The following is a 27,405-nucleotide window of genomic DNA, read 5'->3' as shown; positions in this document are numbered from 1 at the left end:
ACCCAGATTGATTCCCAGCTTTATGTTATTAGTAAATGCACAGAAGTTGGACATTGATTGATTGAGATATTTTCTTGAAAAAATATTATCTTATTTGGGAGAATTTCTCACAGTAGAGGAAACATCTCTGTCTCTACCTCCCCTGTCGTGCAGTGACCACTAACCTCTTCCTTCTTACTCAAGGGGATTTGAGCTGGAATGTTTTGGCTCTTCATGTTCTTATCTTGTGACCATGACATACAGTAGATTATTCTAGATGACAGATGGCATATGACATATACACTCAGTATGAACTCACTGTTCTTATCTTATCAACGAGTCAGTCAGTGTGTGTGTGTGTGTGTGTGTGTGTGTGTGTGTGTGTGTGTGTGTGTGTGTGTCTGTCTGTGTGTCATCAGAAAGGGACTAAAAGTTCAGTTACTTGGGTCTCCAGAGATACAGATAGAGCGTTCCGTCAGCAGTATCTGGATTCATTGTAGAGATGGCTGGTTGTGTACACAGAAATAGAGTCTATAGAAAAGACCTTCCCATTCATGGCAATGATGGCATAATAGATTGTGTTTCTATAGTTGTATACCCGTGGTCATTGTCCCTCACAGGCCCTATTCAAGTAGGAACTATTGTCCTGTTGGTCCATGTGACAGGCAGCTGGACATAAGGACCTGGACAAGTCTCAATGAATAACTTTGCCCCAAATGGTACCCTGTTCCCTAACGGCCCTGGTCAATAGTAGTGCACAATATAGGGAATAGGGTGCCATTGTCCATAGGGCTCTGGTCAAAATTAGTGCACTATATAGGGTGCCATTGGCCATAGGGCTCTGGTGAAAAGTAGTGCACTATATGGTGCCATTTGGGAAACAATCCATGTCTCTGTCTATTGTATCATCCTGGTTAATCCCCATTCCTACATAAAGTGTTTGTTAGTTTTGGTTACGCTATCCGTGTGTGTGTGTGTGTGTGTGTGTGTGTGTGTGTGTGTGTGTGTGTGTGTGTGTGTGTGTGTGTGTGTGTGTGTGTGTGTGTGTGTGTGTGTGTGTGTGTGTGTGTGTGTGTGAGACGCTCTCTAGAGCTGCATTCCTAACATTCTCCTGTTCTCTTTCACTCCAGCTAAACAGCAAACACAAAGAATGGGACACACACTCAATCTCTACCTTTTTCCCCTGTCTCATCATGGATCTCTGTATACATGGCTGTGGAAGCCACGTTTAGCTAGCTGGGACTGGGCATCATGTATTATACATGGCTGTGCTGTGGTAGTCACGTTTAGCTAGCTGGGACTGGGCATCATGTATTATACATGGCTGTGCTGTGGTAGTCATGTTTAGCTAGCTGGGACTGGGCATCATGTATTATACAGGGCTGTGGTAGCCACGTTCAGCTAGCTGGGACTGGGGATCATGTATTAAACATGGCTGTGCTGTGGTAGCCACGTTTAGCTAGCTGGGACTGGGGATCATGTATTATACATGGCTGTGCTGTGGTAGTCATGTTTAGCTAGCTGGGACTGGGCGTCATGTATTATACATGGCTGTGCTGTGGTAGTCATGTTTAGCTAGCTGGGACTGGGTGTCATGTATTATATATGGCTGTCGCAGCCACGTTTAGCTAGCTGGGACTGGGCATCATGTATTATACATGGCTGTGGTAGCCACGTTTAGCTAGCTGGGACTGGGGATCATGTATTATACAGGGCTGTGGTAGTCACGTTTAGCTAGCTGGGACTGGGCATCATGTATTATACAGGGCTGTGCTGTGGTAGTCACGTTTAGCTAGTTGGGACTGGGCATACTGTATTATACAGGGCTGTGCTGTGGTAGTCACGTTTAGCTAGCTGGGACTGGGCATCATGTATTATATATGGCTGTGGTAGCCACATTTAGCTAGCTGGGACTGGGCATCATGTATTATACATGGCTGTGCTGTGGTAGCCACGTTTAGCTAGCTGGGACTGGGGATCATGTATTATACAGGGCTGTGGTAGTCACGTTTAGCTAGCTGGGACTGGGCATCATGTATTATACATGGCTGTGGTAGCCACGTTCAGCTAGCTGGGACTGGGCATCATGTATTATACATGGCTGTGCTGTGGTAGTCACGTTTAGCTAGCTTGGACTGGGGATCATGTATTATACATGGCTGTGGTAGCCACGTTTAGCTAGCTGGGACTGGGCATCATGTATTACACATGGCTGTGGTAGCCACGTTTAGCTAGCTGGGACTGGGCATCATGTATTATACATGGCTGTGCTGTGGTAGTCACGTTTAGCTAGCTGGGACTGGGCATCATGTATTATACATGACTGTGGAAGCCACGTTTAGCTAGCTGGGACTGGGCATCATGTATTATACATGGCTGTGGTAGTCACGTTTAGCTAGCTGGGACTGGGCATCATGTATTATACAGGGCTGTGGTAGCCACGTTTAGCTAGCTGGAACTGGGCATCATGTATTTTACATGGCTGTGGTAGCCACGTTTAGCTAGCTGGGACTGGGCATCATGTATTACACATGGCTGTGGTAGCCACGTTTAGCTAGCTGGGACTGGGGATCATGTATTACACATGGCTGTACTGTGGTAGCCACGTTTAGCTAGCTGGGACTGGGCATCATGTATTATACATGGCTGTGGTAGCCACGTTTAGCTAGCTGGGACTGGGCATCATGTATTATACATGGCTGTACTGTGGTAGCCACGTTTAGCTAGCTGGGACTGGGGATCATGTATTACACATGGCTGTACTGTGGTAGCCATGTTTAGCTAGCTGGGACTGGGCATCATGTATTATACATGGCTATGCTGTGCTAGTCACGTTTAGCTAGCTGGGACTGGGCGTCATGTATTATATATGGCTGTGGCAGCCACGTTTAGCTAGCTGGGACTGGCCATCATGTATTATACATGGCTGTGGTAGCCACGTTTAGCTAGCTGGGACTGGGGATCATGTATTATACAGGGCTGTGGTAGTCACGTTTAGCTAGCTGGGACTGGGCATCATGTATTATACAGGGCTGTGCTGTGGTAGTCACGTTTAGCTAGTTGGGACTGGGCATACTGTATTATACAGGGCTGTGCTGTGGTAGTCACGTTTAGCTAGCTGGGACTGGGCATCATGTATTATATATGGCTGTGGTAGCCACATTTAGCTAGCTGGGACTGGGCATCATGTATTATACATGGCTGTGCTGTGGTAGTCACATTTAGCCAGCTGGGACTGGGCATCATGTATTATACATGGCTGTGGTAGCCACGTTTAGCTAGCTGGGACTGGGCATCATGTATTATACATGGCTGTGCTGTGGTAGTCACGTTTAGCTAGCTGGGACTGGGGATCATGTATTATACATGGCTGTGGTAGCCACGTTTAGCTAGCTGGGACTGGGCATCATGTATTACACATGGCTGTGGTAGCCACGTTTAGCTAGCTGGGACTGGGCATCATGTATTATACATGGCTGTGGTAGCCACGTTTAGCTAGCTGGGACTGGGGATCATGTATTATACATGGCTGTGCTGTGGTAGCCACGTTTAGCTAGTTGGGACTGGGCATCATGTATTATACATGGCTGTGGTAGCCATGTTTACCTAGCTGGGACTGGGCATAATGTATTATACATGGCTGTGGTAGCCACGTTTAACTAGCTGGGACTGGGGATCATGTATTATACATGGCTGTGCTGTGGTAGCCATGTTTACCTAGCTGGGACTGGGCATCATGTATTATACATGGCTGTGCTGTGGTAGCCATGTTTAGCTAGCTGGGACTGGGCATCATGTATTATACAGGGCTGTGGTAGTCACGTTTAGCTAGTTGGGACTGGGCATCATGTATTATACATGGCTGTGGTAGCCACGTTTAGCTAGCTGGGACTGGGCATCATGTGTTATACATGGCTGTGCTGTGGTAGCCACGTTTAACTAGCTGGGACTGGGGATCATGTATTATACATGGCTGTGGTAGTCACGTTTAACTAGCTGGGACTGGGGATCATGTATTATACATGGCTGTACTGTGGTAGCCACGTTTAGCTAGCTGGGACTGGGGATCATGTATTATACATGGCTGTGGTAGCCACGTTTAACTAGCTGGGACTGGGGATCATGTATTATACATGGCTGTACTGTGGTAGCCACGTTTAGCTAGCTGGGACTGGGCATCATGTATTATAAAAGGCTGTGCTGTGGTAGCCATGTTTAGCTAGCTGGGACTGGGCATCATGTATTATACAGGGCTGTGGTAGTCACGTTTAGCTAGCTGGGACTGGGCATCATGTATTATACATGGCTGTGGTAGTCACGTTTAGCTAGTTGGGACTGGGCATCATGTATTATACATGGCTGTGGTAGCCACGTTTAGCTAGCTGGGACTGGGCATCATGTGTTATACATGGCTGTGCTGTGGTAGTCACGTTTAGCTAGCTGGGACTGGGCATCATGTATTATATATGGCTGTGGTAGCCACGTTTAGCTAGCTGGGACTGGGCATCATGTATTATACATGGCTGTGCTGTGGTAGTCACATTTAGCTAGCTGGGACTGGGCATCATGTATTATACATGGCTGTGGTAGCCACGTTTAGCTAGCTGGGACTGGGCATCATGTATTATACATGGCTGTGCTGTGGTAGTCACGTTTAGCTAGCTGGGACTGGGGATCATGTATTATACATGGCTGTGGTAGCCACGTTTAGCTAGCTGGGACTGGGCATCATGTATTACACATGGCTGTGGTAGCCACGTTTAGCTAGCTGGGACTGGGCATCATGTATTATACATGGCTGTGGTAGCCACGTTTAGCTAGCTGGGACTGGGGATCATGTATTATACATGGCTGTGCTGTGGTAGCCACGTTTAGCTAGTTGGGACTGGGCATCATGTATTATACATGGCTGTGGTAGCCATATTTACCTAGCTGGGACTGGGCATAATGTATTATACATGGCTGTGGTAGCCACGTTTAGCTAGCTGGGACTGGGGATCATGTATTATACATGGCTGTGCTGTGGTAGCCATGTTTAGCTAGTTGGGACTGGGGATCATGTATTATACATGGCTGTGGTAGCCACGTTTAGCTAGCTGGGACTGGGGATCATGTATTATACATGGCTGTGGTAGCCACGTTTAGCTAGCTGGGACTGGGGATCATGTATTATACATGGCTGTGCTGTGGTAGCCATTTCTACCTAGCTGGGACTGGGCATCATGTATTATACATGGCTGTGGTTACTACGTTTAGCTAGCTGGGACTGGGCATCATGTATTATACATGGCTGTGCTGTGGTAGCCACGTTTAGCTAGCTGGGACTGGCGATCATGTATTATACATGGCTGTGGTAGCCACGTTTAGCTAGCTGGGACTGGGGATCATGTATTATACAGGGCTGTGGTAGCCACATTTAGCTAGCTGGGATTGGGCATCATGTATTATACATGGCTGTGCTGTGGTAGCCACGTTTAGCTAGCTGGGACTGGGGATCATGTATTATACAGGGCTGTGGTAGCCACATTTAGCTAGCTGGGACTGGGCATCATGTATTATACATGGCTGTGCTGTGGTAGCCATGTTTAGCTAGCTGGGACTGGGCATCATGTATTATACGTGGCTGTGGTAGTCACGTTTAGCTAGCTGGGACTGGGCATCATGTATTATACATAGCTGTGCTGTGGTAGCCATGTTTAGCTAGCTGATACTGGGCATCATGTATTCTATATGGCTGTGGTAGTCACGTTTAGCTAGCTGGAACTGGGCATCATGTATTATACATGGCTCTGCTGTGGTATCCATGTTTAGCTAGCTGGGACTGGGGATCATGTATTATACAGGGCTGTGGTAGCCACGTTTAGCTAGCTGGGACTGGGCATCATGTATTATACGTGGCTGTGGTAGTCACGTTTAGCTAGCTGGGACTGGGCTAGCTAAACATATTATTTTAATAAACATACACTGAGTGGACAAAACATTAAGGACACCTGATATTTCAATGACATCAACTGACCAGGTGAATGGAGGTAAAAGCTATGGTCCCTTATTAATGTCACTTGTTAAATCCACTTCAATCAGTATAGATGAAGGCTAAGGGACCATAGCTGTTACCTCGATTCACCTGGTCAGTTGATGTCATGGAAATATCAGGTGTCCTTAATGTTTTGTCCACTCTGTATGTTTATTAAAATAATATGTTTTGGACCAATTGAATAAACAGGAAATACATGATGCCCAGTCCCAGCTAGCTAAACGTGACTACCACAGCCCTGTATAATACATGATGCCCAGTCCCAGCTAGCTAAACGTGGCTACCACAGCCATGTATAATACATGATGCCCAGTCCCAGCTAGCTAAACGTGGCTACCACAGCCCTGTATAATACATGATGCCCAGTCCCAGCTAGCTAAACGTGACTACCACAGTACAGCCATGTATAATACATGATGCCCAGTACCAGCTAGCTAAACGTGACTACCACAGCCCTGTATAATACATGATGCCCAGTCCCAGCTAGCTAAACGTGGCTTCCACAGTCATGTATAATACATGATGCCCAGTCCCAGCTAGCTAAACGTGACTACCACAGCACAGCTATGTATAATACATGATGCCCAGTCCCAGCTAGCTGTTTAAGCCTTGAGACAATTGAGACATGGACTGTGTATGTGTGCCATTCAGAGGGTGAATGGGCAAGACAAAATATTTAAATGCCTTTGACTGGTTTGTGTCAAACACATTCTAGATTTGACAGTTATTATATTATAGCCATTAAAAGTTGACTAAGGCCAACGGTTTGAGTTGAACACATTGTATTGAAGTGTAACACATTGTATTGAAGTGTAACACATTGTATTGAAGTGTAACACATTGTATTGAGTTGAACACACTGTCTTTGAGTTGAACACATTGCATATGTTAAGATACAATAGGGAGTGTGTAGTAGTACGATGTGATAGTGTGTGGTAGAAATACAAATATTGGAATATGATACAGTAGTAAGATAATAGGAGGCAGTATTATGATACAGTAGGATGTGGTGGAGTTAAATAGTAGTATTATGATACAGTAGGATGTGGTGGAGTTGTTTGTACAGTAGTATTATGATTCAGTAGGATGTGGTGAAGTTGTTGGATAGTACAGTAGTATTATGATACAGTAGGATATGGTGGAGTTGTTGGATAGTACAGTAGTATTATGATACAGTAGGATGTAGTGGAGTTGTTAGTAGTATTATGATACAGTAGGATGTGGTGGAGTTGTTAGATAGTACAGTAGTATTATAATACAGTAGAATGTGGTGGAGCTGTTGGATAGTACAGTAGTATTATAATACAGTAGGATGTGGTGTAGTTTTTAGTACAGTAGTATTATGATGCAGTAGGATATGGTGAAGTTTTTAGTACAGTAGTATTATGATACAGTAGGATGTGGTGGAGTTTTTAGTAAAGTAGTATTATGATACAGTAGGATGTGGTGGAGTTGTTAGTACAGTAGTATTATGATACAGTAGGATGTGGTGGAGTTGTTAGTACAATAGTATTATGATACAGTAGGATGTGGTGGAGTTGTTAGATAGTACAGTAGTATTATAATACAGTAGGATGTGGTGGAGTTTTTAGTACAGTGGTAGTATGATACAGTTGAATGTGGTGGAGTTTTTAGATAGTACAGTAGTATTATAATACAGTAGGATGTGGTGGAGTTTTAGTACAGTAGTATTATAATACAGTAGGATATGGTGGAGTTGTTAGTACAGTAGTATTATAATACAGTAGGATGTGGTGGAGTTTTAGTACAGTAGTATTATGATACAGTAGGATGTGGTGGAGTTGTTGGATAGTACAGTAGTATTATAATACAGTAGGATGTGGTGGAGTTGTTAGTACAGTAGTATTATGATACAGTAGGATGTGGTGGAGTTGTTGGATAGTACAGTAGTATTATAATACAGTAGGATGTGGTGGAGTTGTTGGATAGTACAGTAGTATTATGATACAGTGGGATGTAGTGGAGTTGTTGGATAGTACAGTAGTATTATGATACAGTAGGATGTGGTGGAGTTGTTGGATAGTACAGTAGTATTATAATACAGTAGGATTTGGTGGAGTTGTTGGATAGTACAGTAGTATTATAATACAGTAGAATGTGGTGGAGTTGTTAGTACAGTAGTATTATGATACAGTAGGATGTGGTGGAGTTGTTGGATAGTACAGTAGTATTATGATACAGTAGGAATTGGTGGGGTTGTTGGATAGTACTGTAGTATTATAATACAGTAGGATGTGGTGGAGTTTTTAGTACAGTGGTAGTATGATACAGTAGGACGTGGTGGAGTTTTTAGATAGTACAGTAGTATTATGATACAGTAGGTTGTGGTGGAGTTGTTAGATAGTACAGTAGTATTATAATACAGTAGGATGTGGTGGAGTTTTTAGTACAGTAGTATTATAATACAGTAGGATGTGGTGGAGTTGTTGGATTGTACAGTAGTATTATAATACAGTAGGATGTGGTGGAGTTGTTGGATAATACAGTAGGATGTGGTAGTTGTTAGTACAGTAGTATTATAATACAGTAGGACGTGGTGGAGTTGTTAGTACAGTAGTATTATGATACAGTAGGATGTGGTGGAGTTGTTGGATAGTACAGTAGTATTATAATACAGTAGGATGTGGTGGAGTTGTTAGATGGTGCAGAGACCAAAGCCAGTTGCCTGTGTATTATCATGTGTGTGGTCTGTACACCAGCTGTGTGCAGCCTCTGCACCAGCTGAGTGTGGTCTGTGCACCAGCTGTGTAAAGGTTGTGTGTGGGAAGCTAAGTTGCTTGAGCATGGTTTCAGTTAGTCACACTGTGTTAATGTTATACTTCTGGTGTCTGTGGCATGTTTCATTTTCCCACAGACACACACACACACCAGAGATTTTTTCTGGGTTAAAATGTGGCTTAGGCTATGGGTGTGGTGGGGGCGTGGCCACTGGTGCAGTTGCCGACTGGACATTTTAGAGACCCTCCTGTTGACCGCAATGACAAAATGTGCAGTTTTAAAGTTCATTTCATTCAAATCTACAAAGTTCGCAATGGCTTATGCTATCTGAGTAAATCAAACATTATAACAAAATCAATGGGGGCCCCATGCCATGACAAAAATACTCCTGAATGCATAATAATAATAAAATTAAGTGTTCTCCCTGACTTTCTAGTTTTAATATTTTGGTGATTGTTATTTAAAAATATATAGGTCCATTATCTTTTCTACATACTTTGTGGTTTTAGTCATTTAAGTTTACACTGAAAACTTTTTTTACATCCTGAAAAATGTAAAAAAAATATATATATATATATATATATACATTACCGTTGAAAAGTTTGGGGTAGAGGTCGACCGATTAATCGGAATGGCCTATTAATTAGGGCCGATTTCAAGTTTTCATAACAATCGGTAATCGGTGTTTTTGTACACCGATTTGCCGATTAAAAACCCCAAACTAGAGGTCGACCGATTATGATTTTTCGGCGCCACTACCGATTATTGGAGGACCCAAAAACTCGGTACCGATTAATCGCCCGATATTATTATTATTTTTTAACTTATTTTTTTGTAATAATGACAATTACAACAATACTGAATGAACACTTATTTTAACTTAATATAATACATCAATAAAATGAATTTAGCCTCAAATAAATAATGAAACATGTTCAATTTGGTTTAAATAATGCAAAAACAAAGTGTTGGAGAAGAAAGTAAAAGTGCAATATGTGCCATGTAAGAAAGCTAACGTTTAAGTTCCTTGCTCAGAACATGAGAACATATGAAAGCTGGTGGTTCCTTTTAACATGAGTCTTTATTATAGGAATTATAGGACTATTTCTGACTGGTACTATATATATAAATATATTACTATTTGGCCAAAGGTGGCCCACTGTAGATTTTTCTATGCAGAAAAAACCCTACACACACACACACACACACACACACACACACACACACACACACACACACACACACACACGAACACACAAACATTGTATGGATCAGAACCAGACCCAGCAGTCCAGGTGAATGGTTGATTTCAGTCCTCACATACAGTACTGTATGGGTCAGAACCAGACCCAGCGGTCCAGGTGAATGGTTGATTTCAGTCCTCACATACAGTACTGTGTGGGTCAGAACCAGACCCAGCGGTCCAGGTGAATGGTTGATTTCAGTCCTCACATACAGTACTGTATGGGTCAGAACCAGACCCAGCGGTCCAGATGAATGGTTGATTTCAGTCCTAACATACAGTACTGTATGGGTCAGAACCAGACCCAGCGGTCCAGATGAATGGTTGATTTCAGTCCTAACATACAGTACTGTATGGGTCAGAACCAGACCCAGCGGTCCAGGTGAATGGTTGTTGCAACAGGGTCAGGGGACAGGAATTAGATAAAATATTTCATATTGTTTTTATACAATTACAGTACAAACAATATCATACAACTCCATTTCCTCACTGTGAAACAATTACTGGGGTTGATCAGCTAAAAAGTACTGAGCTAATCTCCCACTTGGGCTGGATAATTCTTCTTTTTATATTACTACATATTTTGGAGATAATTACTGTGAAATGATTCAGACTACATCCATATTGACATATTCCATAATATACAGTAGGCCTTGTCTGGGAAAGTCACTCCAGCCTGATTTCAACACTGTTACAGAAGGACAGTTTGGTCAGTGATGGTGGAGGACATACTATGTGTCCTGGATTGATGATCTTTGAGTCTGTCTGTCCTGTCTGTTGTTGCGGGTTTAGATGGACCTGATGGATGGGCTGGGTGGTTGAGTGGGGGTCAGAGGGTTGGCCTGGCACTGTGGCAGTAGCTCCCTGTCCCTTCCCAGACAGGCCTGGGTTCAAATACAATTTGAAATCATTTCAAAATACTTTGTCTGTGCTTTGATTGAGCTTGTCTGGCGTAATGGAACCCATAGAAGAGACCCCGCCCACCTGGCACTGCAGGCAGGCTAAAGCAAACGCTCTCACTATTTGAGAAGATATGGAATAGTATTTGAACCCAGGTCCCAGCCAGACTACAGTCCAGCCCAGGCGGGCCACATTGAGAGGCGGCGTACTGGAAGTGATTGGGGTTCAGCAGAGATAGACTGGACTGTGCCAATGGCCTCGTCCCAAATCACACTATATTGCCTTTTATATGGGCTCTGGTGAAAAGTAGTGCACTACATCGGGAATAGGGTGCCATGTGGGACGAATATACAGTACTGCCCCCCTCCTTCCCTCCACAGCCCCCTCCCTTTTGCCATGATCCCCCCTCCCCCTAACAACCCTGAGCCCCCTCCTGTACAGCCATGATCCCCCCTCCCTTACAGCCATGACCTCCCCCTTACAGCCATGGCCTCCCCCTTACAGCCATGACCTCCCCCTTACAGCCATGACCTCCCCCCCTTACAGCCATGACCTCCCCCCCTTACAGCCATGACCTCCTCCCCCTTACAGCCATGACCCCCCCCCCCTTACAGCCATGACCCCCCCCCCCCTTACAGCCATGACCTCCCCCTTACAGCCATGACCTCCCCCCTTACAGCCATGACCTCCCCCCCTTACAGCCATGACCTCCCCCCCTTACAGCCATGACCTCCCCCCCTTACAGCCATGACCTCCCCCTTACAGCCATGATCCCCCCCTTACAGCCATGACCTCCTCCTTACAGCCATGATCCCCCCCCTTACAGCCATGATCCCCCCCCTTACAGCCATGACCTCCCCCCCTTACAGCCATAACCCCCCCCCCTTACAGCATGACCCCCACTACCCCCCTACTCATCTACCTCCACTACCCCTCTATCCTCACAACCCATCTACTCCTCTACCCCTGCTACCCCCTCGACCCTCTCTACTCATCTACCTCCTTTACCCCTCTACCTCTACCCCCTCTGCCTCCTCTACCTCCTTTACCCCTCTACCTCTACCCCCTCTGCCTCCTCTACCTCCTTTACCCCTCTACCTCTACCCCCTCTGCCTCCTCTACCTCCTTTACTTGGGGGGTGGCAGGTAGTCTAGTGGTTAAAGCATTGGACTAGTAACTGAAAGGTTGCAAGATCGAATCCCTGAGCTGACAAGGTAAACATCTGTCGTTCTGCCCCTGAACAAGGCAGTTAACCCACCGTTCCTAGGCCGTCATTGAAAATAAGAATTTGTTCTTAACTGACTTGCCAAGTTAAAATCTAATTTAAAAATGTAAAAATACCTCCTCTACCCCTCTCCTTTACCTACTCCACAAAAGCCACCATTGTTCCTAGTGCAGGAGGCAGAGAGCAGCAGTTAGGATCCGTCCCCAATGGCCCCCTATTCCCTATATAGTGCACTACTTAGGACCAGGGTCCATAGTCAAAAGTAGTGCACTAAATAGAGAATGGGGTGCAGACTTGCAGACCAAGGCAGAGTATGCCATGCCAACACAGGCCTGCTGGAATACCACAACACCCAGTGGTTGGACAGCAGACTTAACATGCAAACCCAGCTCTCTCTACTAAAACTCTGCTCTTAAAAATCACACACTCTCTCTCTCCTCTGCCACCTGGCCCTCTCTTTCTCTTTCTCTCCCTCTCTCCCCCACCTCTCCCTCCTCCCTCTCAATCTCTCTCTCCCTCCCTCTCTTTCTCTCTCTCTCCTCTGCCACCTCCCTCCTCTTTCTCTCTCTTTCTCTTTCTTTCTCTCTCTCTCTTTCTCCACTCCCTCCCTCCCTCTTTCCTCCTCCCAGCCACCTCTTCCTCTCCTCGCCGTGCCGCATCAGACATGGAGCAGGCCCGCCCCCAGACCAGCGGGGAGGAGGAGCTACAGCTGCAGCTGGCTCTGGCCATGAGCCGAGAGGAGAGTGAAAAGGTAACACACACACTCACACAGTACACACACACACACACACCACACACACTGAACAAGAGGCACTGACACACTCTGACTACATGCAGTGTGAGAATGTTATGGACGTGGCTGCCTCCCTCCCACTCATACACACTCCCCTGCAGAGCTCAATCTCCCCCCCTTCTCTCTGTCCTCTAAGTGTCATCCATTTCACTGAGCCTTTAATAGAAACCAATATCACCCCTCTCTCCTTGTGATGCGATCTATAACACCTGGCCAATCAAAGACACTGATACTCAGAGTTGGCTGCCAATCTGGCCAATTACAGAGTGCGATGCTGCAGAGTGATGCGCTTGCAGCTGTGCTGAGTTAATGAAGGACTGGACAGGGTGGAGCTATTGATCCACTGTTAGCTAGCCTGGTATTGATGGCACTGAATGGCCTCTGTGTCTCTGTGTTGTTAGATGGTGCATACTGCACCGAGGCCTGGGACAAAAAACACAATCTCTTAGGTCCTTTTATAAAACACACACAATCTCTTAGGTCCTTTTATAAAACACACAATCTCTTAGCTCCTTTTATAAAACACACACAATCTCTTAGGTCCTTTTATAAAACACACACAATCTCTTAGGTCCTTTTATAAAACACACAATCTCTTAGCTCCTTTTATAAAACACACACAATCTCGTAGGTCCTTTTATAAAACACACACAATCTCGTAGGTCCTTTTATAAAACACACACAATCTCTTAGGTCCTTTTATAAAACACACACAATCTCGTAGGTCCTTTTATAAAACACACACAATCTCTTAGGTCCTTTTATAAAACACACACAATCTCTTAGGTCCTTTTATAAAACACACACAATCTCGTAGCTCCTTTTATGAAACACACACAATCTCTTAGGTCCTTTTATAAAACACACACAATCTCTTAGGTCCTTTTATAAAACACACACAATCTCGTAGCTCCTTTTATGAAACACACACAATCTCTTAGCTCCTTTTGTAAAACACACAAAAACTCATCGTTGACTAACTTTATAAGCTGAATATTGGACAACTTTTACAGACTTTCAATTTCCAGTTGTTAGTCCAACTCCTAACACAGAACTTATTCAACTACTGGCCGTCGAGAGACAAATGATTTCAGTTTTTTTTTCCTACCCGTTAATTCATCAATGTCATTTATTGGCCAGAGTCCACTCACCTGGTGTCCCTGATCCCTGACTAGAAACAAATGAAAAGCAGGAGTGTTTTGAGTGCAGTTAGCCCTGCTAATAACACGACCCCCTTTAACACTCCAGCCTGCTCCCCCGGTGGACATTGATGAACAGACCCAGCTCCAGATCGCCCTGAGCCTCAGCAAGGAGGAAGCTCAGAAGGTACTGCTGAGATGTAGCCCCTCTAGCCCCCTGCATCCTCAACCCTAACTAGGGTTGTAAAAATCCAGAAACATTCCCAAAATTCCCAGGATTCCCAGAAATCCCAGTTGGAGATCTCTCTCCCTCTATATTCCCTCCTGAAATCCTTCAACTGGGATTTCTGGGAAATTAGGGAATTTCAGGAAAGTTACCAGAATTTTGCAATGCTTAACCTAACCCTAACCAAACCATTTTACCTCCTGCTGCAAGCTCTTTCTCTGTCTCTCTCTCGCTCACTCTCTCTCTCTTACTCTCTCACTCTCTTAGACCTGTGGGTCAAATGAGCTTTGACCCTGGTTCCTGAACAGCCAAGCAGCTTGCTGTGCTGCACCTTTTCTCTCGTCACAGATGGGATAAGGCTGCATCCTTCTGTTTCCACTAACCAATAGCACCATCTCCCTCTCTCTTTAGACCAATGGTATGAGATCCCGCCCTCTGACCTCTTCTGGTGTACACACCAATCCCTGTCTTGGGGAGGGGCAAAGAGGGCTTGCCTTCCATGCAATGTATCAACAATGGTGGCGTTCCAGGTCACCTATTTTGCACATCTCAGCAACCACATGATGTGATACAGCGTTCTTCTGAGATTCGCAGTGCGTCTGTAAAAAAGACAACCTGGAACTGCACCAATGTGAATATCAAGGCAGGTTAGGAAGTGTTTTTATTTATCCACCAACGACTGATTTGTATTTCCCCTCCTCCACTCCACCGATTGGCTCCCTTATAGCCGGCCTCGCCTCCTCCGGTTGCCTTGGATATGGATGAAGAGAGACAGCTCCAGATCGCCCTGAGCCTGAGCAAAGAGGAGCACCAGCAGGTAGTGCCCCTGGCCCTGTCCCAGATGGCATCCTAGTCACTATGTAGTGCACTGCGATATAGTGGCCTGGTGGAACCAGCCTGATCTCACCAGCTCACATTATGGCGGAGTGAGACAGAAACGTGAGTGCAGAGGTCAGACTGCTTGACCAGACTAGCCACATAAGTCTCGGGCCCAAAGTAGTGCACTACATAGGGACTAGGTTTGGCCCACTGAGAAGGGAAGGTGGGGAGCATGTTCTCTCCCCCCGTGTCTTTAACCCTTCTGGTCCTTCAGCTCTGCTCAACACCTCTCTGTCTTCCTTTCCTTCTGTCTGTCTGTCTGGCTGCTCATCACCGTGTCAATGTTTTACTCTCTAGACTGGGAACTCACTCTGCTTCTCTAGACTGGGAACTCACTCTGCTTCTCTAGACTGGGAACTCACTCTGCTTCTCTAGACTGGGAACACACTCTGCTTCTCTAGACTGGGAACACACTGCTTCTCTAGACTGGGAACACACTGCTTCTCTAGACTGGGAACTCACTCTGCTTCTCTAGACTGGGAACTCACTCTGCTTCTCTAGACTGGGAACTCACTCTGCTTCTCTAGACTGGGAACACTCTGCTTCTCTAGACTGGGAACTCACTCTGCTTCTCTAGACTGGGAACTCACTCTGCTTCTCTAGACTGGGAACTCACTCTGCTTCTCTAGACTGGGAACTCACTCTGCTTCTCTAGACTGGGAACTCACTCTGCTTCTGTAGCTCCACTGGGTTTTACTGCCTCTTTGTTGTTCTCTCTCTACCCCCCCCTCTCTCTCTCTCTACCCCCCTCTCTCTCTCTACCCCCTTTCTCTCTCTCTACCCCCCCTCTCTCTCTCTACCCCCCCTCTCTCTCTCTACCCCCCTCTCTCTCTCTCTCTCTCTACCCCCTCTCTCTCTCTATCCCTCTCTCTCTCTCTCTCTCTCTCTCTCTCTACCCCCCTCTCTCTCTCTACCCCCCCTCTCTCTCTCTCTCTACCCCCTCTCTACCCCCTCTCTCTCTACCCCCCTCTCTCTCTACCCCCACCCCCCCCTCTCTCTCTCTACCCCCCCATCTCTCTCTCTACCCCCCTGTCTCTGCCAGGGTGGCACAATGGAAGCAGTTACTCACTGAGTGACTGGTGCTCTCCTCTCTCCTCTCTGACTGGAGTAGACTCTCTATCTCTGTCTGTCTCTCTGATGTCTTGTCTTCCTTCTCACATGTCTTGTCCAGCTTCTAGACATGTGTTGTTGCTGTTGTGTGACCCGTGCATGTGTTGTGTCTATGTGTATGTTTGACTATGTGTGAGTCGGTATGTGAAGTCGGTATGTGAAATTAGTGATGCCGTTCCTACTCATATATCCATGTCCAGTTTGTAGACGTGTTGTTGTGGTCTAGTAGTCTGTGTTGTTGTGGTCTAGTAGTCTGTGTTGTTGTGGTCTAGTAATCTGTGTTGTTGTGGTCTAGTAGTCTGTGTTGTTGTGGTCCAGTAGTCTGTGTTGTTGTGGTCCAGTAGTCTGTGTTGTTGTGGTCTAGTAGTCTGTGTTGTTGTGGTCTAGTAGTCTGTGTTGTTGTGGTCTAGTAGTCTGTGTTGTTGTGGTCTAGTAGTCTGTGTTGTTGTGGTCTAGTAGTCTGTGTTGTTGTGGTCCAGTAGTCTGTGTTGTTGTGGTCTAGTAGTCTGTGTTGTTGTGGTCTAGTAGTCTGTGTTGTTGTGGTCTAGTAGTCTTGTTGTTGTGGTCTAGTAGTCTGTGTTGTTGTGGTCTAGTAATCTGTGTTGTTGTGGTCTAGTAGTCTGTGTTGTTGTGGTCTAGTAGTCTGTGTTGTTGTGGTCCAGTAGTCTGTGTTGTTGTGGTCCAGTAGTCTGTGTTGTTGTGGTCTAGTAGTCTGTGTTGTTGTGGTCTAGTAGTCTGTGTTGTTGTGGTCTAGTAGTCTGTGTTGTTGTGGTCTAGTAGTCTGTGTTGTTGTGGTCTAGTAGTCTGTTTTGTTGTGGTCCAGTAGTTTGTGTTGTTGTGGTCCAGTAGTCTGTGTTGTTGTGGACCAGTAGTCTGTGTTGTTGTGGTCCAGTAGTCTGTGTTGTTGTGGTCCAGTAGTCTGTGTTGTTGTGGTCCAGTAGTCTGTGTTGTTGTGGTCTAGTAGTCTGTGTTGTTGTGGTCTAGTAGTCTGTGTTGTTGTGGTCCAGTAGTCTGTGTTGTTGTGGTCCAGTAGTCTGTGTTGTTGTGGTCCAGTAGTCTGTGTTGTTGTGGTCTAGTAGTCTGTGTTGTTGTGGTCTAGTAGTCTGTGTTGTTGTGGTCTAGTAGTCTGTGTTGTCTAACCACGCATTCTGTTTTTTGTGACTGTTTCTGAATTAGCACTACTTGAGACCAGAGCCCTATTCCCTACATATTGCACTACTTTTGACCAGAGTCAAAGCACTACATTTGTTCCCTATATAGTGCCCTCTGGGTCCTGGTCCCATAATGCACTGTGTATGGAAATAGGGGGCCATTTGGTGTGTGTGTGTGTGTTAGTGTGTGTGTTAGTGTGTGTGTTAGTGTTAGAATCAGTGAGCTTGTCTCCGAGCCATGTCATGCCTAACAGCGTCCATGTGTCTGTGTGTGTTGCCAGGAGCAACGGAGTCGCCAAGGAGACGAGTCGTTGCTCCAAAAAGCTCTGGAGGAGAGTAAACGAGAGGCGGCGTCTGGTGGAATTGGGGTAGGAACAGTTAACACACCGTACCACTATGTAACCTACAGTATATAACAGTTAACACACCGTACCACTATGTAACCTACAGTATATAACAGTTAACACACCGTACCACTATATAACCTACAGTATATAACAGTTAACACACCGTACCACTATGTAACCTACAGTATATAACAGTTAACACACCGTACCACTATATAACCTACAGTATATAACAGTTAACACACCGTACCACTATATAACCTACAGTATATAACAGTTAACACACCGTACCACTATATAACCTACAGTATATAACAGTTAACACACCGTACCACTATGTAACCTACAGTATATAACAGTTAACACACCGTACCACTATGTAACCTACAGTATATAACAGTTAACACACCGTACCACTATGTAACCTACAGTATATAACAGTTAACACACCGTACCACTATGTAACCTACAGTATATAACAGTTAACACACCGTACCACTATGTAACCTACAGTATATAACAGTTAACACACCGTACCACTATGTAACCTACAGTATATAACAGTTAACACACCGTACCACTATGTAACCTACAGTATATAACAGTTAACACACCGTACCACTATGTAACCTACAGTATATAACAGTTAACACACCGTACCACTATCTAACCTACAGTATATAACAGTTAACACACCGTACCACTATGTAACCTACAGTATATAACAGTTAACACACCGTACCACTATATAACCTACAGTATATAACAGTTAACACACCGTACCACTCTATATAACCTACAGTATATAACAGTTAACACACCGTACCACTATATAACCTACAGTATATAACAGTTAACACACCGTACCACTATATAACCTACAGTATATAACAGTTAACACACCGTACCACTATCTAACCTACAGTATATAACAGTTAACACACCGTACCACTATCTAACCTACAGTATATAACAGTTAACACACCGTACCACTATGTAACCTACAGTATATAACAGTTAACACACCGTACCACTATATAACCTACAGTATATAACAGTTAACACACCGTACCACTCTATATAACCTACAGTATATAACAGTTAACACACCGTACCACTATATAACCTACAGTATATAACAGTTAACACACCGTACCACTATATAACCTACAGTATATAACAGTTAACACACCGTACCACTATCTAACCTACAGTATATAACAGTTAACACACCGTACCACTATATAACCTACAGTATATAACAGTTAACACACCGTACCACTATATAACCTACAGTATATAACAGTTAACACACCGTACCACTATATAACCTACAGTATATAACAGTTAACACACCGTACCACTATGTAACCTACAGTATATAACAGTTAACACACCGTACCACTATGTAACCTACAGTATATAACAGTTAACACACCGTACCACTATATAACCTACAGTATATAACAGTTAACACACCGTACCACTCTATATAACCTACAGTATATAACAGTTAACACACCATACCACTATGTAACCTACAGTATATAACAGTTAACACACCGTACCACTATGTAACCTACAGTATATAACAGTTAACACACCGTACCACTATGTAACCTACAGTATATAACAGTTAACACACCGTACCACTATATAACCTACAGTATATAACAGTTAACACACCGTACCACTATATAACCTACAGTATATAACAGTTAACACACCGTACCACTATATAACCTACAGTATATAACAGTTAACACACCGTACCACTATGTAACCTACAGTATATAACAGTTAACACACCGTACCACTATGTAACCTACAGTATATAACAGTTAACACACCGTACCACTATGTAACCTACAGTATATAACAGTTAACACACCGTACCACTATATAACCTACAGTATATAACAGTTAACACACCGTACCACTATATAACCTACAGTATATAACAGTTAACACACCGTACCACTATATAACCTACAGTATATAACAGTTAACACACCGTACCACTATATAACCTACAGTATATAACAGTTAACACACCGTACCACTCTATATAACCTACAGTATATAACAGTTAACACACCGTACCACTATATAACCTACAGTATATAACAGTTAACACACCGTACCACTATATAACCTACAGTATATAACAGTTAACACACCGTACCACTATGTAACCTACAGTATATAACAGTTAACACACCGTACCACTATATAACCTACAGTATATAACAGTTAACACACCGTACCACTATGTAACCTACAGTATATAACAGTTAACACACCGTACCACTATGTAACCTACAGTATATAACAGTTAACACACCGTACCACTCTATATAACCTACAGTATATAACAGTTAACACACCGTACCACTATGTAACCTACAGTATATAACAGTTAACACACCGTACCACTATGTAACCTACAGTAGTTTGACAGGTGCGTTGTTGGAGGTGTAGTCGTTGGTGTAGAGTGAGTTCAGTACAGGTGAGACTACGCATCGTTGCGGCGCTCCAGGTGCTGAGGGATAAAGAGTCTGAAAGGTCTTTTCCCAGCTTCACGTGTTGTGTCCTGTTGGTCAGGAAGTCAGTGATCCACTGGAAGATGCAGCTGGACACGTACAGCTGAGAGAGTCTATCTTGTAGCAGTTCTGGGATGATGGTATTGAAGGCAAAACTAAAGTCCACCAACAATATCCTTGCATATGTCTCTGGATTTTCCAGGTGTTTGAGGATGTAGTGTAGGCCCATGTTCACAGTGTGGACCACAGACCTGGTAGCTCTGTAGGTGAACTGTAGTGGGTCTAGGTGAAGGTTTAGAGATGGGACAGTACCTGGTAGCTCTGTAGGTAAACTGTAGTGGGTCGACGGAGGCATCAGTGAAGGTTTAGAGATGGGACAGTACCTGGTAGCTCTGTAGGTGAACTGTAGTGGGTCGAGGTGATGGTTTAGAGATGGGACAGTACCTGGTAGCTCTGTAGGTGAACTGTAGTGGGTCGACGGAGGCATCAGTGAAGGTTTAGAGATGGGACAGTACCTGGTAGCTCTGTAGGTGAACTGTAGTGGGTCGAGGTGATGGTTTAGAGATGGGACAGTACCTGGTAGCTCTGTAGGTGAACTGTAGTGGGTCGAGGTGAAGGTTTAGAGATGGGACAGTACCTGGTAGCTCTGTAGGTGAACTGTAGTGGGTCGAGGTGATGGTTTAGAGATGGGACAGTACCTGGTAGCTCTGTAGGTGAACTGTAGTGGGTCGAGGTGATGGTTTGGAGATGGGACAGTACCTGGTAGCTCTGTAGGTGAACTGTAGTGGGTCGTGGTGAAGGTTTAGAGATGGGACAGTACCTGGTAGCTCTGTAGGTGAACTGTAGTGGGTAGAGGTGAAGGTCTAGAGATGGGACAGTACCTGGTAGCTCTGTAGGTGAACTGGTGGTTGAATTAGTCAGTGAAAACAGGGGAGAGCTGGTCAGCCCAGTTAAGTGTGGCTGGAGAGACCTTGTCCGGGCCGGCAGCCTTCCTGCTGATCTGTTTCCTAAAGAGTCTGTTGACCTCCTGCCCCGTGACGACCAGGGGTGGGGGAAGGGGAGGGCAGACTGGCTGGGGGAAGGAGGGGGGGTGAGAAGTTCCTGGGATGGCAGAAGGGTAAATGAGAAAGGAACCTGGAGAGGGAGGGGTGGGGGTGGGGTAGATGGGAGAGAGGGGGTGGTAAGGACAGTTATTGTCTTGGTGATTGAGGGGCCTTTGTGAGTCAAATCTGGAGTAGAACTGGTTTAGTTTATTGTGCAGTGAGGGATCGTCTGCTGCTGGAGGATCTTAAGGTTTCTAGTTTGTTTCCGTCCATGCCAGACAGATGAGTTGTTGTTGCTGGAGAACTGTTGCTCCAGCCTGTCTCTGTCTGGCTGACTTCATTCCTGACTGTATCTTTATTTTGGCCTCTCCATAGAGGACCCTGGTCTTGCTCCTGTGGGCTTCCTCTTTGGCAGAGCGGAGAGCTCTGTGGGCTTCCTCTTTGGCAGAGCGGAGAGCTCTGTGGGCTTCCTCTTTGGCACAGTGAAGAGCCCTAAGCTCACCAGTGAACAATGGCTTGTTGTTGCTGTGTGATAGAACAGTCTTTGATGGTATGCAATTCTCCTCACATCCACTGATGTAGGTTGTGACCTTGTCTGTGTAGTCGTGTATGTTGGCATTGTTGTCCTTCAGTATGTTCCAATCCCTGGTGTCTTGGCACTCCTTTAACTCCCTAATGGCCTTGTCAGTCCATTTCCACACCGTATTTTTGACAGGCTTGGTGGTTTTTACATTCTGTCTGTGTGGGGGGGATGAGGTATAGCATCACATGGTCTGAGTTCCCCAAGGGAGCGTGGGGGACAGCCTGGTCTGAGCTCCACAAGGGAGCGTGGGGGACAGCCTGGTCTGAGCTCCCCAAGGGAGCGTGGGGGACAGCCTGGTCTGAGCTCCACAAGGGAGCGTGGGGGACAGCCTGGTCTGAGCTCCCCAAGGGAGCGTGGGGGACAGCCTGGTCTGAGCTCCCCAAGGGAGCGTGGGGGACAGCCTGGTCTGAGCTCCCCAAGGGAGCGTACTCTCCATATGGACTGTAACCATAACAGTCAACACTATAGTATTCTCCATATGGACAGTGGGGAGACAGTCAACACTATAGTATTCTCCATATGGACAGTGGGGAGACAGTCAACACTATAGTATTCTCCATATGGACAGTAACCAGAACAGTCAACACACTCCTCTGTATGAGCTGTATAGCGCCGACATAGTTTTGGAGGCCATAGTAGAGAGTCAAAGCATAGGTAAGGCTAAAATATATGCTGAGATGTTATATCCCATAACTCATATAACTATCCTCCTATCCTATAACTCCTATGACTATCCTATAACTCCTATAACTCCTATAACTATCCTATAACTCCTATAACTATCCTCCTATCCTATAACTCCTATAACTATACTCCTATCCTATAACTCCTATAACTATCCTCCTATAACTATCCTCCTATCCTATAACTCCTATAACTATCCTCCTGTCCTATAACTCCTATAACTCCTATAACTATCCTCCTATCCTATAACTCCTATAACTATCCTCCTATCCTATAACTCCTATAACTATCCTCCTATCCTATAACTATCCTCCTGTCCTATAACTCCTATAACTATCCCATAACTCCTATAACTATCCTCCTATCCCATAACTCCTATGACTATCCTCCTATCCCATAACTCCTATGACTATCCTCCTATCCTATAACTCCTATGACTATCCTCCTATCTTATAACCCATATGACTATGACTATAAGGCCCTGCAACAGACTAGTGTCCTGTCCAGGGGTCAAGCTGCCTCCAACTACAGAAACAGAAGATTGGCTCCTGCTCTATAGGCCTCTCTGGCTGCTCCAAGGCTTACTTATTTAATGATTAGAACCTACTTGTTGTTTCTCTGTGGATAGTCTGCTATGATGGACCTGGTGGAGGTGTTTGCTGTGTCGTCTGAGGTGCCTCCTAGTGCTAGTGCCAACTCCTGGAACCTGCCAGGGGGGAACGTCCGCACCCCTCTCCACCACCCCCTCCCCCAGGCCCAGGCTGCTGCTGGGCCTGGTCACCTGCCTGGTGCTGGGGCAGCCTCCGACCCCTGGGACTCACTGGGTAAGAGCTGCTCCAAGCCTCTAAAGAGCTCGAACTCTAACAGCCGGTCCCAATTCACTCCCTAACCCTCCCCTTGGCCCAACCTCTTCCTCCGATGACTGCAGATCTGAAGGGTCTGGATCATAGACATTTATTGGTCTGGATATGAGTACACAGTGTAGTTAGGGCCAAGGGGGGAAGGGGGATAGGGCCAGGGGGGAAGGGATAGGGCCAGGGGGGAAGGGATAGGGCCATGGGGGGGAAGGGGGATAGGGCCAGGGGGGGGAAGGGATAGGACCAGGGGGGTGAAGGGATAGGGCCAGGGGGGGAAGGGGGATAGGGCCAGGGGGGAAGGGATAGGGGAAGGGGGATAGGGCCAGGGGGATGGGATAGGGCCGGGGGGGGGGATAGGGCCAGGGGAGGGGGAAGGGGGGAGGGATAGGGAAGGGATAGGGATAGGGCCAGGGGGATGGGATAGGGCCGGGGCGGGGGGTGGAATAGGGCCAGGGGAGGGGCCAGGGGGAAGGAAGGGATAGGGCCCGGGGGATAGGGCCAGGGAAAAGGGATAGTGAGTGAATTGGGACTGTATCCACGTTATACTGCACTTATTGTCCTCAGTCAGCACTGACTCATTAATACAGTTATAGTCTACTGTCTGCCCTCCAGCATTATCCAAGCATTATCTCTCTCTCTCTCTGCTCACCACTCATACTGTACTGTCTGCCCTCCAGCATTATCTCTCTCTGCTCACCACTCTCACTGTACTGTCTGCCCTCCAGCATTATCTCTCTCTCTGCTCACCACTCACACTGTACTGTCTGCCCTCCAGCATTATCTCTCTCTCTGCTCACCACTCATACTGTACTGTCTGCCCTCCAGCATTATCTCTCTCTCTGTTCACCACTCATACTGTACTGTAGGCCAATAATCAATTGATTACACAATGTATTCCAGGCTCTGGTAGTTATTCTCTTACCAATAGACACCCTCATATTAAAGAAAACTGTGAAACAGTTAGTAAATAATAATGTTAATAAAGCTCTATGTAGCTAAAATGTAGTGTTTATGATCTGTTATAGACGTGTAATAATGTAAATCCTTACCCTGTCCTGTTACTGCAGTGGAGGCTCGCTCCACCCCCGCTGTGATAGAGTCTCCCTGGATGGTTCCTCCCACCTACGGTAGCCCCGCCCCTCCTTGGGAGCGTAGCCTGTCCCCTCCGGACCCCTGGGAGACCCCGGGGGTAGTAGACCCATTCTCTATCCCAGATGCTCTTCGAACTGGCAGCCCTACAGGTGACTGGTTATCTCTGGCTCCCTATGGCTACACAGACAGACAGACAGACAGACAGACAGACAGACAGACAGACAGACAGACAGACAGACAGACAGACAGACAGACAGACAGACTGTACCTTTCATTTAACATATGTCTATGTATCATGTAACAACATGTAACATATGTATGTACGGGCAGAAGCATACAGTACCTTCGGAAAGTATTCAGACCCCTTGACTTTTTCCACATTTTGTTAGGTTACAGCCTTATTCTAAAATTGATGAAAAAAAATGTAAAAAAACACATCTCGTCAATCTACACACAATACACCATAAAGACGAAATATCACATTTACATACCAGTCAAAAGTTTGCAAATGGTCCAGGTAGGCATTTGATTAGCTGTTCAGGAGTCTTATGGACCTAGACTTGGTACTCCGATAGCGCTTGCTGTGCAGTAGCAGAGAGAACAGTCTGAGTAGGGTGACTGGAGTCTTTGACAATTTTTAGGGCCTTCTTCTGACACCGCCTGGTATAGAGGTCCTGGATGGCAAGAAGCTTGGCCCCAGTGATGTACTGGGCCGTTCACACTACCGTCTGAGTGCTTTGAGGTCGGAGGCCGAGCAGTTGCCACACCAGGCAGTTATGCAACTAGTCAGAATACTCTCAACCGTGCAGCTGTAGAACTTTTTGAGGCTCTGAGGACCCATGAAAAATATTTTCAGTCTCCTGAGGGGGAATATACTTTGTCGTGCCCTCTTCACGACTGTCTTGGTGTGTTTGGACCATGATAGTTTGTTGGTGATGTGGACTCCAAGGAACTTGAAGCTCTCAACCTGCTCCAACACAGCCCCGTCGATGAGAATGGGGGCGTGCTTGGTCCTCCTTTTCCTGTAGTCCACAATCATCTCCTTTGTCTTGATCATGTTGAGGGATAGGTTGTTTTCCTGGCTCACACGGCCAGGTCTCTGACCTCCACCCTATATGCTGTCTCATCGTTGTTGGTGATCAGGCCTACCACTGTTGTGTTGTCGGCAAACTTAATGATGGTGTTGGAGTCGTGCCTGGCCATGCAGTCGTGGGTGAACAGGGAGTACAGGAGGGGACTGAGCCCCTGATGGGCCCCCGTGTTGAGGATCAGCGGGGCAGATGTTACCTACCCTTACCACCTGGGGGCGGCCCGTCAGGAAGTCCAGGATCCAGTTGCAGAGGGAGGTGTTTAGTCCCAGGGTCCTTAGCTTAGTGATGAGCTTTGAGGGCACTATGGTGTTGAACGCTGAGCTGTAGTCAATTAATAGCATTCTCACATAAGTGTTCCTTTAGTCCAGGTGGTAAAGGGCAGTGTTGAGTGCAATAGAGATAGCATCATCTGTGGATCTGTTGGGGCAGTATGCAAATTGGAGTGGGTCTAGGGTTTCTGGGATAATGGTGTTGTGAGTCATGACCAGCCTTTCAAAGCACTTCATGGCTACGGACGTGAGTGCTAAGGGTCGGTATTAATTTAGTCAGGTTACCTAGGTGTTCTTGGGTACAGGGACTATGGTGGTCTGCTTGAAACATGTTGGTATTACAGACTCAATCAGGGACAGGTTGAAAATGTCAGTGTAGTAACCAAAAAAAGTGTTAAAGAAATCAAAGTAGTCACCCTTTGCCTTGATGACAGCTTTGCACACTCTTGGCATTCTCTCAACCAGCTTCATGAGGAATGCTTTTCCAACAGTCTTGAACGAGTTCCCACATATGCTGAGCACATATGCTGCTTTTCCTTCACTCTGTGGTCCAACTCATCCCAAGCCATCTCAATTGGGTTGAGGTCGGGTGATTGTGGATGCCAGGTCATCTGACGCAGCCCGCCATCACTCTCCTTATTGGTCAAATAGCCCTTACACAGCCTGGAGGTGTGTATTGTGTCATTGTCCAGTTGAAAAACAAACGATAGTCCCACTAAGCGCAAACCCGATGGGATGGCGTATCGCTGCAGAATTCTGTGGTAGCGATGCTGGTTAAGTGTGCCTTGAATTCTAAATAAATAACAGACAGCAAAGCACCCCACACCATCACACCTCCTCCTCCATGCTTCACAGAAAATAGTAAAAATGAAGAAAAAAAACTCTTGAATGAGTATGTGTCTCCAAACTTATGACTGGTACTGTAAGTATTCAGACCCTTCACTCAGTACTTTGTTGAAGCTCCTTTGGCAGCGATTACAGCCTCGATTCTTCTTAGGTATGATACTGCAAGCTTGGCACACCTATATTTGGGGAGCATTGCAGCACAGCTATTTTCAGGTCTCTCCAGAGACGTTCGATTGGGTTCAAGTCCGGGCTCTGGTTGGGCCACTCAAGGAGATTCAGAGACATGTCCCGAAGCCACTCCTGCGTTGTCTTGGCTGTGTGGTTAGGTTCATTGTCCTGTTGGAAGGTGAACCTTCGCCAAAGTCTGAGGTCCTGAGCGCTCTGGAGCAGGTTTTCATCAAGGATCTCTCTGTACTTTTCTCTGTTCTTCTTTGCCTCAATCCTGAATAGTCTCCCAGTCCCTGCCTCTGAAAAACATCCCCACAGCTTGATGCTGCCAACACCATGGTTCACCATAGGGAGGGTGCCAGGTTTCCTCCAGACGTGACGCTTGGCATTCAGGGCAAATAATTTAATCTTGGTTTCATCAAACCAGATAATCTTGTTTCTCATTGTCTGAGAGTCTTTAGGTT

At 45.8% G+C, this 27,405-nt stretch overlaps 1 protein-coding gene across 2 annotated transcripts in view; it reads left to right on the top strand.

Annotated features, from left to right (window-relative positions):
* epn3a (epsin 3a) overlaps nucleotides 1-27,405 on the top strand; it is a 40,644-nt gene that overhangs the window by 9,694 nt on the left and 3,545 nt on the right. The window contains exons 6-11 of one of the 2 annotated variants that reach the window (XM_029729122.1): nucleotides 12,750-12,871; nucleotides 14,162-14,239; nucleotides 15,006-15,095; nucleotides 17,700-17,786; nucleotides 23,247-23,442; nucleotides 24,543-24,716. In XM_029729122.1, coding sequence (XP_029584982.1) covers nucleotides 12,750-12,871; nucleotides 14,162-14,239; nucleotides 15,006-15,095; nucleotides 17,700-17,786; nucleotides 23,247-23,442; nucleotides 24,543-24,716 — 747 coding nt within the window. The remainder of the gene's footprint in view (nucleotides 1-12,749; nucleotides 12,872-14,161; nucleotides 14,240-15,005; nucleotides 15,096-17,699; nucleotides 17,787-23,246; nucleotides 23,443-24,542; nucleotides 24,717-27,405) is intronic. The other variant, XM_029729124.1, reaches the window with a different exon arrangement.

Source organism: Salmo trutta, chromosome 32 (genome assembly GCF_901001165.1).
Source record: "Salmo trutta chromosome 32, fSalTru1.1, whole genome shotgun sequence".
In the NCBI taxonomy this organism is placed as follows: Eukaryota; Metazoa; Chordata; class Actinopteri; order Salmoniformes; family Salmonidae; genus Salmo; species Salmo trutta.
This window is presented reverse-complemented; position numbering and strand designations above follow the sequence as displayed.